This window comes from Sarcophilus harrisii, chromosome X (genome assembly GCF_902635505.1).
Source record: "Sarcophilus harrisii chromosome X, mSarHar1.11, whole genome shotgun sequence".
NCBI lineage: Eukaryota > Metazoa > Chordata > Mammalia > Dasyuromorphia > Dasyuridae > Sarcophilus > Sarcophilus harrisii.
In genome coordinates, this window is record NC_045432.1 from 52,542,338 (window position 1) to 52,555,046 (window position 12,709).

General features: G+C 43.0%; 1 protein-coding gene across 1 annotated transcript in view; it reads left to right on the top strand.

Moving 5' to 3' along the window:
- The window catches only part of PASD1 (PAS domain containing repressor 1), an 82,153-nt gene that overhangs the window by 50,560 nt on the left and 18,884 nt on the right, over positions 1-12,709 (top strand). Inside the window, exons 11-15 of the mRNA XM_031944578.1 lie at positions 1,325-1,472; positions 3,553-3,637; positions 6,987-7,113; positions 9,803-9,981; positions 11,666-11,761. Of these exons, the coding sequence (XP_031800438.1) occupies positions 1,325-1,472; positions 3,553-3,637; positions 6,987-7,113; positions 9,803-9,981; positions 11,666-11,761 (635 nt within the window). The remainder of the gene's footprint in view (positions 1-1,324; positions 1,473-3,552; positions 3,638-6,986; positions 7,114-9,802; positions 9,982-11,665; positions 11,762-12,709) is intronic.

Sequence of the window (12,709 nt, forward strand, 5' to 3'; positions counted from 1 at the left end):
TTAGAGGTGGACAGGGATGGAAAATAACTGCATAATAGTATAGTTTAATATATATGCATGTATATGTGGGGGTATATACACATACATATAACATAAATAGATATTCTTCACTTTATGTAAATTTACATTATGAAAATTCTGCTTTAAGTAAAGAATTCTGAAAGAACTCACATTCCCCAAAAAACCATCCATGTGAACTTTGCCCTACTATGTTCTCTGCTCCGGCCCCTTGGCTTGGCATTCTGGGCCTTCCAAATTGAAATTGAAAGATACTTCCCATAGGAATTTTGTGGAAAACACATCTCTGGAAAGCTGGTGAATTAGAGTTGGGCAGCCCTTAGAGAGATGGACTCCCCAAAGTCCTAACACCCAATGTAGCTGAGAGGAAGAACACTGGCATGAAACTTTGCTTCTGATATCAAATGAATTGCTAAGTTATTGTGTGCCTTTGGGGAAGCCGTTTGCCACTCTGAGTCTTGATCGACTCTCTGTAAAATGAATAGTTTGAAATTCATCTCTCAGCTCCTTCCAAGATTGGTCATAATATCAGTCTTTGAGATGCAGTCCTCTATGGAAGTAGGGATGACTTTGCAAGACCCCCTCCCCACGGCTGCCAGTAAGAACATCTGCTGTTGGATTTCCAAGCCCAAGGTGACTTTGGGCATCCCTGCATGGGGGTAGTGGAAGGTAGGGCGATCTGAGGCCATTCTACTTTGAATTTGCCATAACTCAGTATCGTGAGTGAACAGTGAGTATTCTTCACTATCTTTGCTGCAGGTGAGCATCTCAGTTGTAGGTTAAGCAAGGAAAAGGCTTCTTGGATTATTTTTCTGCTACCTTGAGTTTCAGCCACAAGGAAATGGTCAAAACACCCTGGGATTTATAGTCTAGTCACGTAAAAAAAAGGACAGTGCTCAATTGACGTCTTTTGATATTTACAGTTCCCTGTATATAGCAAGTAAAAGTAAATGGGTTTTTTTGTGCGTGTGTGCCTAAAACAACCTTACATTAAAGTAATTTAACGTTCTTGAGGACTCTGCTGGTGAATAGTAAATTTTAAGCCTCACGGTATGATGTAGCAAAAATGGTAATGAACTGGACTCTGAATCCCTCCAGTCACATCCTCCATGTGTTATCTTGAGGGAAATCACATTCCCTTTCTGAGCCTCAGTTTCTTCCTTTGTAAAATGACTGGGTTTGAAATGTATTACATTCTGGTCTAGGATAGAAAGTGTATAAACTGTTTAAAGACCTTTGAGAGTTTAATTCAGATGTGCCATTTTCTGATCACTTTCTCATTCTCTCTTTCTTTTTTAAAATCAAGTGATGCAATTTGGAAAAGGAAGGTCCTGTTATTATCGGTTCCTGACAAAAGGCCAGCAGTGGATTTGGTTGCAAACTCACTATTACATCTCTTATCACCAGTGGAATTCCAAGCCTCAATTCATTGTTTGCACACACACTGTAGTTAGGTAGGAAATTTTACTTAATGCTTTTAAGAAAAAAAAACAACAACAACAATCTCTGTGTTTGTCTCTTCACTTTTCCCTTTTGGTGAGAAGGTAAATATCTTACCATCTGTATAGCCTTAACTGTAAAACTAATTCATGGAAGAACTTGGAAAATTGGCAGGTCAGACTTGGCTTTCACTTCTCAATGTCCAGGTCATCGGGATACAAGTCAACCGTAGCTGCAGCTGTTAATGCTCCGTTGGCATGAACAACATTGTCATGTGTAGGAATTCATCAAGTTCATTGTCTCTTTCCCTCAAATGCTTTTGATAATCAGGTACAGGACTGTTATACCGGAGGCGAGATCTGGAGATTCTCCTTCTTTTGTTTCTTGGTTTTTATTTTTTGCCCAGAGAGCAGTTAGTTTCAATTTGTAGGCAGCCTTTAGGCTAAGGATATATCTCTATCCATACTTGGCGCAAGCTTTGTGATTGAATGACCGGTCACTTCTGTCAAAGAACTGATCGGTTTCATTTAAAAAAAAAGCAAAACAACCCAGCTATTTACATGTGCAGATATCTGTGCAAAAACTATATTAAGATTTCAGTGGCTTAGGTTTATATGAGAAGGTCTATTAGGGATTAATTACATTTAAAGTTATGTTTACAGCTGCTGAAACATGCGACAGCTCCTCAGGCCAGTAAGAAATGCATCTAATTGAATTGGTTGACATTTGTAAACAGAGTTAACTTGACTGGATTTTTTGATGCCGTGTAAATAAGTACTTCTAAAATTCAATATCCTTTCAAAGGGGCCAAATATATAGACATCTATGTGTATACTCAAACTGTTTTCATATTTCTGAAATAAAAAATGAATCCAGTCAAATAGAATTAAGACTAGAGATCTTGAAAATCTCAGATGGAGCATTTCCATTGTCCTTCCCTTTTTGAACGATCAGGTCCCTTCATTTCATTTCTTGGCTTCTGTCTCCATCAGGGGACTCACATATGTCACTGCACTGCTAGCTTGCTCATTTCTGATCTTATTTTTCATGTATGTCCTATCAGTCTCTGAAGTATAGATTCTCATCCTTAGAAACCACAGGGGTTTGTGTCTCTGATACTCACCAGAAACTCCTCTAGAATGGAAATGTGTTACTGCAGCGATTCCTTTTCTGCTAGTAAACTTGTGTTTATGCTTACAACATTCCCCACCAAACAACTTTAAAACAATAAATATTGCTTGAATGAGTCTGGGACTAGTGGGAAATAAACTGTGTGCCACGAAGCCGAAGCTGCAGTCTTACTGCAGCCATGGGGATTCTCATTTCTGAGGCAATGAAAATGAATTGCAAATGTACCAAAGAAGGGAGAGTGGTTACAGTAAAACCAAATAAAATTTGGGCTGAAGTAGTTGTGCTTTTAAAGACTGAATGATGGGGAGTTCACCCACATGCCATCTGTTAGCACAATCACGGAGGCAGGACAGCTGAGCTGTGAGAGGGGCAGATAGCAGCAGCTGCTGTCATTAGTCCTAATGAGGGTACCAGCCTCTGCCCCAATCCAAGGCTCTCTGTTGGTGGCTTACAAAAGCAGAGATTGGTCAGGCCTGGTTGCCGTTGTCCCCAAGCTAGCCTCTGGATTATATAGTTGATGATGTTAAAAGAGAGCCAGATGAGACCCGGTCTTGGTTGAGCAGTGAGCCTATGAGGAGTTTAGTTACCTGGGTAATTTCCCCTGTGTGTTCTTGGGAGTGTCATGCAGTGGGCTGTGGAAAAGCTCTGGGCAGTGATGACTCTTGGCCACGTGCCTATGTGCTTGGCAGTTTCTTCTGTGCCCTTCCCTATTTAGATATCGCTTCTGATGCTTGCTCACCCACTGGGTGGCCATGGACCAGTTGCTTCTGTTTCCTTCTCTGGAAACTGGGGAAGGAGACAGCTAAGGTACCTCCCCTGTGGTGGTTGTGAGGCACAAAGAAGAATGGAGATCCATAGCGTAAATGTTATCTCTTAGTGTCAGATTGTTGTGGCTGTATCTGGGAATAAAGGTAAGCTCTAACGTATCACTGAGGCAAATTGACTTTCTCTCCTTTTGCCCAGTTATGCCCAGATTGAGGCTGAAAGAAGAAAAAAACTCGCATTTGAAGAGCCATCGGCGACAGAAACGACCCGTGTACCTTTTAAGGTGCGTAGATGGAAAGCCACAAAGACTTTTCTTGGCTTGACCCTTTTCGGTGGTGGTTTGTGGTACTGTTGGGGGTAATTATTCCACGTCCTAGCTCCAAGCACCCTCCCCCACCCTGTGTGTGTGTGTTTTTTTTGTACCAGACCAAGCTTGATAACATAAGAATTTAAACCAAAGACATTTAATGAAATAACAAAGAATCCAATTGGTTGTCGAGCGCTCTTGACGCCCATTTCCAGATGGCTTTCAGCATGTCTTCTGGAAATGCTAATGGCATGTTGATGAGCCCTTCTTTGAACCCAAGACAACAAAAGAAGGCTGTATCAGTTCCCCCACAGATAGGTGCTAGAGAAAATGACAATGGCAGGCCCGACAGTGGTGGCTCTTAGGCACAACACCTCGGGAGCAATGTGGAGAGCCCTTTTAATGCTACTTGGTTCAAATAAAAGTAACAGTCTCTCATAAATACTAACCTCTTTTTGGGCTGAAATCCATGATTTTTCCCAATTCCCCCACTTAGTGTCTTCCTCCAAAATAACTGTTTATTTGGGTATTACTTTCTATCTTCACTTATCTGTGAACGTGTCGTCGATCTCTAGTAGGATGTAAGCTTCTTGAGGGCAAACACTATCTCACTTCTGTAGCTGTATCGCCAGCACTTAGAACAGTGCCTAGTATACTGCACGTGCTTGATAAATGCTTGTTGCTTGGGGTATACTGGCCTCTATTGTAACTGCAGTCTCTTGCTACACATACTTGATCCGGTATGGACAAAATGATTGTTTTTTCCTTATGTCTCTTTTATATCTCCACATCCCAGCCTCCCTTGCTTGAAGCACGCTTACACACTTAGAGTTTTTTGGTGGGCAACGTGGCCATGCTGCAGCAGCCAGAGTGGCTTCCAAGAGGTAGCATGCAAAGAGAATTTCCTCCAGCAAGGAAGGCTTTCTCAGCTCCAGACATTATGGGAGGAGGGACTACGTACAGACACTCCCAATAATTTCAGAATAGAGCCCTTAAGTAGTTTAATACCTCATTAAGCCAGAATATGTCCAAGGATTTCTTTTTAAGGCTTTCTCCCTCATAAATTAATTTCTTTATTTTGCTGCTTTGGTCCATGTAGGCTTATCAAATTTCTTGAGTTTGAAGTAATAAAAATCAGGTCCTTTATTTCAAATGTAAAGTGCTACAGGATAGAATCTCTTGGCTACTATTCACCTTTTGAGAAAATAGAAATATTTTTTGTTTGGGGGATTTTTTTTGGGCAGGGCAGCTGGGATTAAGTGACTTGCTTAGGGTCACACAGCTACTAAATGTTAAGTGTTTAAAGTTGGACCTGACTCAGGTCCTCCTTACTATAGGTCTGGTATTCTACCCACTATACCACCTACTTGGCCCCCAAATATAGAGTCTGTACCTGGCTCTTGGGCCTCTTGGGGCACATTTGATCTTGCTTCATGGTGACTGGGGCCAGATGCCTTGAGGATTCTATTCAGGACAGTTATTTTTCTCCCAATTTATTTATTTGTTTGTTTGTTTTACGTTTTTCTCAATCACATATAAACGAAAAACTTTTTTTAACACTTTAAAAAAAATCTTGAGTTCCAAGTTCTCTCCCTCCTCCTAATTTGATATAGACTATACAAATGCAGTCGCGAAAACCATTTTCTATTAGCCAAAAGACAACACAGACCAGCCCTCTCCCCACCAAGAATTATAAAGTAAAAAAGTATGCTTCAATTTGCATTTCGACTCCATTGGTCCTTTCTCAAGAGGTGGTTAATATTTTTTTAATCATAAGTTCTTAGGAAGTGCGGGACAACTATTTTCAATGACAACTCAACCAACATTTATTAAAGCATTTCCTTTGTGGGGGAGGCAATAGTTTGAAAAGTAGAACAGTTCAATAAAGCGAAGGTACCTGGCCTCCGGAAGCTTGTACAGAATCTCTCGAGGGGGCATGGTGACAATCCTCCACATTTGCCAAGGGCCTCTCTCTACCTCTTGATGTCCATGGGCCTTCCAGTTAATCTGGGGCCCTCTGGATGCCTCCTTGATTAAGGCCACGCCCATCCAAATACCTTTAGGATGAGAAAACTCAAACCCTAACTTTAGACATTCTGTGCAAACTTCATTTTTTTCTCCTGTTCCAGATGACTTTTACAAAGGGTGAGCTAAAACAGAGGTGTCAAATAGGCATCCACAGCACAGTGCTGCCTGAATTAGATTAAGCCGTAATTGGGAGATATTTAGCAAAATAAATAAAAATAAAGCAAAACATAGATAACATTACATTTTAAAACTAAGTCAATATGTTCCTGGCCTGCAGGAATCCTTCTGTAGGGATTAGTGGCCCCCTTTCTAGTTGACTTTGATATCACTGAGCTGAAACATCTATTAAGAGAGAAATGTTGAAAAAGCATGTGATTGCCTCCTTGGCTCTAATTTCCCTTAGCTCAGGGGTTCTTCACCTCATTTCACATCATAGACCCCTTGGACAGCCTGGAAAAGCTTTCTCCTCAGGAACATGTTTTAGATATATAAAATATAGAGGATTACAAAGAAAACCAGTTATGTTGACACACCGTTATCAAAGTATTAAAAAACAAATTAAAAAACCAGCCGCTTCACAGACTCCAGGTTAAGAATTCCTGGACTAGATGAATTTCGAAAAGCCTCGTGCTATGATTCTGAATTACATATGCATTTATTCAATTTAACAAACATTTCTTAAGCACCTACTCTGTGCAGAACACCATGGCAGTACAATCTAAAACCACCAAGTGATGAATCCAACCTTCTTTCTCTGACTGGGGACCGTGAATGTATGAGCAATCCCAGGAAATACAGCCCTTCGGTGGGACTTTTCTCAGTCTTTCGCCTCTTTCTCCTCATGCTTTCCTCTAAACGTGTGGAGTTTGGGGTGCAGTTAGCAGTAAAAGGAGGGAGAACTCACCGTCATCCTTTGCTGCTGCTGGAATATCCCATTCAGATCCCATTGCAAAGAAGCTATATTGTTCAGCCTTTAGACTAGAACCCATTTATTGATTGTGATGTTGTCAAAGGTTCTGTGTTCCCATTGTTTGAGTTTATTTTGAGAACGTATAGCTTATAATGTCTGTGATCTCTGCCCTTTATCATATTGAATCATTTTTGGGTGCCACACAAGTACTAGTGCTTCCATGGTAGCGTTAAATTGATAATAGCAATTTCTAAGATTGGGTAAATATCATATGTAGAAAAGAGCCCTGCTTTGGGTAGACTGGTCTGTTGAGTTTGGGGGTTGTTTTTTCCTTTTAAATGAAATGTGACTTTTTGTTTTCTCTTTCTCCCAAACAAACAAAATTAGAGTTCTAACAGTTTCGTGGATGTCTCCCAGAGTGGAAACCGTTTGGACATGACTACAGAGGGCGCATCTGGGTCATCCCACAGCATCCTGCATAGCTCCTCCTTCCCAGTTCAGTCCAATTCAACATGTACGTATCGCAAGGTTGGCACTTATATGGTGTTGCTCCCCAAATCAGAATTTACAAAATAGTTAAGAGCCATCACAAGGAAAATACTCCTGTAAATGCTATTCTATGTAACCATCAAAGCTCTTCTAAATTCCTCTAATCTTTGAGTTTTGAGAGTTGTTGCTGGGGAGGCAGACACAAACTGAAAATTGTTTTATCAGTGGTTAAAATGTTACCAAATGTAATATTTTCTCAGTTGCCCCTTTCACTCGCATCTGATAAGCCTTTATAGTATTTCTCACAGTTCTCGTGTGAGTTTCTTCAGTTTTCTCTATTGTATACTTTGAAATCTCCAGCCGAAGGTTTTGTTTTTAATTATTGATGTCAAGTTGTTTCGTTTCTTTGTTTTTTATTTGTTTTCCAAGAAATTTGAGAAACGGTGTTTAGAAACAAGAGGGTTTCTTCAGCCACTTCAGGAATAGTAGAAACATGAGGCAAATCATTTCTTTGTTTTTATTTCTTTTCCAAGAAATGGCATTTGAGAAGCATTGCTTTGAAATTGGAAGGTTTATTCACCCATTTCAGAAATAGTAGGAATGTGGGGGAAATCATTGTGCCTAATCCTGGGCGATTCCAGTGGGGCATTACCCGGGTTATCCTGGGCAGGTCTAACTCCTTGGGCACTGATGCCTTTGAACAAATTGGGACAGTTTTTCTTCTGGGGTTTTTCAACCAGTGAACTCCCAGAATCTGCGAGCTTTCGGTGTAGTTAGGTGGAGAAGGAGCACGTGCCCTCTTTTAGGGAGAAAGGGCAAGAAAAGGGGATCGGATGGGCCTCTGCTCCTGGGCCCGCTACATGTATCAGAGGAGGGCAGTCAGACTCGGCTGTTATCAGAATCTTGGAATGGTGAGGCCAGACATCACTCTCCAGGGATCTTACCTCCGCTATCGTGGTGTCCCTGTGAGTAGCCCCCAGCAAGAGACAGTAGTAGAAAAGAGGGGTAGACTGATTTCAAATGGCACAAGGCTAATATGGAGACTCTTTTGTTGGGTGGAGTTTTGATACCTGTCAGTAAGAGCCAGGTAGATATGACTCTGAGGCAAATGAAGATGTAAAGTTGGGCCTCCATCGGGAGCTTCTTGACAATGGTGGGGAGGAGATGTGGCCCTAGTGCAGGGATAGCCTAGCAAATGACTCACATTCCTGAATTGCCTTACAAGTTTAAAAAGTGTTTTCCTCACCACTGAGTCTGACTTCTACACACCCTTCCAGTTTTAAATCCCATGACCTCTTGGGGTAGATAGAACAAATCGATTTGTGGATGTCAAAATTGAGTTTTGGAAAGATGAAGATCACTCAGCCAGTATGTTTCGGAGTCAGAACTTGAACTCAATTCGTTTGACTGCAAGGTCATTGTGGTTGGTTTTCATTATATCATACCATTTCAGGGCACAAAGGATGTCCTTGAAGATAACATAATAAGATAGTTGAGGCAAAAGGGGGTGGGTGGACTGCAAAATTTAATGCTGTTATTTTCAGAGGTAGAAAAAGCACCAAGAGTTATACATTTCACAAACCCACACTTGGCTAGGCATAGAAGCCCTCTGGCAGGAGCGAGAGAGAGAGAGAGAGAGAGAGAGAGAGAGAGAGAGAGAGAGAGAGACTCAAGTCCTCGGGCTCTCAGCACTAAGTGATCTCTTTAATCTTGGAGTTTCCAAAGTGGCACAAGATACTCTGCATGGGATATTCTGAATGTAGTTGAGTGAAAAATAGACCAAGTTCCAACCCTTTGGTTGTCAAGCCTGCTGAGGTTTTCCTGCAGGACTGGGATTTCCCTTTCCCTGTGATTTAAAGGGTCAAGAATGGCATTAGCAGAATAGTGTGGATGATTAGTGTGTTTAGAGTACTAAGGAGAGGGTGTATCAATCGACCCTTCTGTGTCCCGTCCCTGTGTTACTCACAAGGCATTTTCACTCTTAGATCATCTGAACCTCACAAATTTGGGAAGTGGGGTCCTCATTGTACACATGAGGAAACCGAGGTCCAGAAAAGCCAGCTGGTTTCCCCAAGGTCCCCCTAACAAGTTAACCACAGAACTAGAACTGGACTCTAGACTTTTAGACTAGACTCTAAGCCCAAGGTGCTTTTCCTACTATGGCCTGCTTCCATGAACCACTCGTCAGAGTACTTTTAATTTAAAATTATAGGTAATACGGTGCAACTTTGCCATCTGGAGGTGGATTGTAGGTGGATTTAGTGTTCTCTTTTTAAGGAGCGTGTCTTTTTTTTTCCAACAGCAGAAGCTTTCAAAACTCTCAGCCTCATGGCCCTAGCTCAATGTTGCTGTAGAATTGTAGAAAAGGAGGAAGAGTTGAGCTGCCTTAGCGATGTTTTCTACAACACTGGGGAACAGCAAGTAATTTGTGATGAGTCTAGAGATATTTGTGTTGCAGATATGGACAGGTGCAAGGCCCAGCTTGTGCCTCTGTGGATGGAATCCACCCCACGGTTACTTTTTGTAGAAGTGAGTTCTTAACAGATGTTTGCATGTTGTGTAGAGGGACTCGTCATCTCTCCCACCTTCTCTGGAAAAGATAATGGGACAGGACTTAGTCAGGAGATTAGAAGAAAGAAAATCTCTCTCTTCTTTATTTATTTTTATTTTTTTGCAAACACTGAACTTCTGGTTTTATTGGATTTCTCTCTCAGCCCCATTGTTACTGCAGTCCAAAAAAGTCAGCAAGACTCTGACGAGATGGGATCTGCCCAAGGGACAGCCAGCTAAAACATTTGATAAGACCTTCTTCAGGAAGGCAGCCAGCAGCAGCACCACCAGCAGCAGCAACAGCAACAGCAGCAGCAGCAGCAGCAGTAGCAGCTGCCCTGAGGTACCTCCCTCTGGGCTGCTTGGGCGGTGGGGAGCTTCCATTCCTCTTCCACAGTAGTGGAACAGTCCCTGTATTATGGGAGAACAAACTTGTCCTGTTGGACCTGAAATCCTAGCAAATCGCCCCCACTAACAACCTTTGGGGGCATTGTCATCACCCCTGCTTAAGTGGTTGCCTTGTTTATTCCTTGATTCAACAGAAATGTATTCAGGTCCCTTCTCTATGATTAATTGCCTGTGCTAGGTGCTGGGGGGGAGGGAAGCACGGGAATACAGAGTCCCTGCTTGTCTGAAATCACTGGAATACCTAATAAAATGTGCTAATATGCACGAGCTTGTATACTCTGGGAGGTCAGGAGAGAGAGAGAGAGAGAGAGAGAGAGAGAGAGAGAGAGAGAGAGAGATGGAGCTAGGCCTTCTGACTGGGGTGGAGTGCAGGGCAGACCAGTGAAGGCTTCTTGAGGCCAGAGGGGTCCGAACAGGCCTACAAGGCCAAGGAGACTTTCCATCGGATGTTTGGCTCTCATCCCTATTTCTGTTCACTGGATTTCGAATTGTAGTCTGCAGCAAAGCAGGAGGTGGAGAAGAAGGACCTTTTAAAGCAGAACATTTAAGGTACCTTCTTTCTCCCAGGGTTAAGACTTTCTCCTAGTTACGACAGTAAGTCTGTCCAGAGAGCAAGGGAGCAAGCTTTGCTTACGCCAGTGTTTTCCATCATTCTCAGAGGTTCATCCTGCCTATCCCTAGGTAGAAAGTGGGATGGAAAAATAGTGAATTGTATAGGGGTGACAGAAGACTGAGCAGTGTAGAGGCAGGTTCTTAAGGGGATTCAGTTCAGCAGTATTAATTAAGCACCTGTGGTGTACAAAGTTCCATGCTAAGTGCTAAATGAAGGAAATGGGCCCAGAGAAGGGGAAAAAAAGATAGTAAAGTCCAAGAGGAAGCAAACAGGGCTGGGATTGGAGTCTAGCTCCAATCTTCCTTGTCCCACCCTGCCTCCCTGTATGTTCTAGGTTCAGATTCAGAATTCCATGAGACTTCCCTAGATCATGTGATTACTAGATCTCTTCTTTTGTTCTCTTGCAGTTGCCCATATTTATCACTAATCTTAGCAAATAAAAGTGACCACCACAACCACTAACACTAAGACTAACTCACCAACATCACCACCAATAATGTTATCGCCACCGCCACCATTCTTACTATTGCCACTACCACTGCTTCCACTGCCATTTGCACTGCCACCACTGCCACTGTTAGCGCTACCACTGTCACTGCTACCACTGCTACCAGTGCCACTGCCACCACTGTCAACACCAACACCAATACCATTCCCAGCATCACCACCAATAATGTTACCACCACCACCACCACCACCACCACCAGTGCCACCACTAGCGCCACCGTCACCAGTCATTACAAGCAGCACGACTAAGCAGGGAATATGCTGTGGTTTTTATTCCTTTCTTTCCTTCCTTCAGTGTGCCTAATACTCATCTGAGTATACTGTTTGAGCAGCATTGTTGATTGATCCTGTCGACTTCATATCAGAAAGCTAGCGCTTCACTTATCAGACCCCCTTCCCTTACTATGAACTCTCTGAAATGCCCCCCCCCCCCGATGGTATAGGCAAATAATATGAAACTTGTCATTCATTCCTGTCTTTGCTTTATGTCCCTGCCCAGGGCCTGCTGTTTCCTCAAAGCTTCACTGAGAATATTGCCACACACCCTGTGGCCCCAAGGAAAATACCCATGGTATCCTCTCAACCAGAAGCTATGGTATTTTTTTCAAGCTTATTTTTCTTCCAGAGGAGGAGACAAGTCATAGTACAGGACAGCATGAGACAGAGTAAAATAACATACTTAGAGAAGGGGCTTCTTTCAAATTTTTTCCCTTATTGCCCTTTAGTCTTTTTATTTTCCACTTCAGGTGGATGCAGATTTCAGGTCTAATAGCCCTTTCTAGTATCCACACCCCATTTTAATTCTTCTTTCCCCAAACTGATCCCTTCCATAAATCGTGTGGTGACTTGGCCACATTATCCCAGTTAGGAATTGGGGAAGGGGTGGAGTGAGGGGGTATTGTCAACAGCCCAGTACTAAGTAGCTTGCCCAAGGATGCACCGAGTCAGTGAATGAAGAGGACAGGGTGTGGAGGGGGAGGAGGCAAAGAAGGCTTTTAACTACCATGCTGCATCACAGTATCCAGTGATGCTGGGCTTGGGCCCCAGGGTCAGCATGGTATCTACTCTGTAGGTCCCGGGCTTAGAGTCTGAGTGAGGAAGAATAAGGAAGAACTCCGTTCTTGGAACTTGGAGATCCAAGTTCAAGGCCTGAGTCTGACATTATCGGCTGTGTGACCTTAGGCAAATGAGCTCACCTCTCCCAAGCTCTGGATCCGGGTCCAGAAAAGCCCAGATAGTCGTACCTGCCCTATCTGGTGTTTGCTAAGCCTTTAGGTGATTTAGAAATGTGGTATGCTGCTTCTCCCCTCCCCTCTTTGGGGGGAGTTGGTGAGACATTGTTTGGAACAACGCATAGAATAAAGAGCCATGTTCCAACAGACTTTCACGGGATTAGCAGGCCCGACTCAGGGTTCGCCACGGCCTCCTCCGCTTCTGCAGGCGGCTGCTGAGAGGGGGGATCAGAGAGGATAGGATTCTTGCCCCTTCACATGGCAAGCAGAGACTTCCTCCCCCTCCCGAACCATCAAAATGCCATTTACAT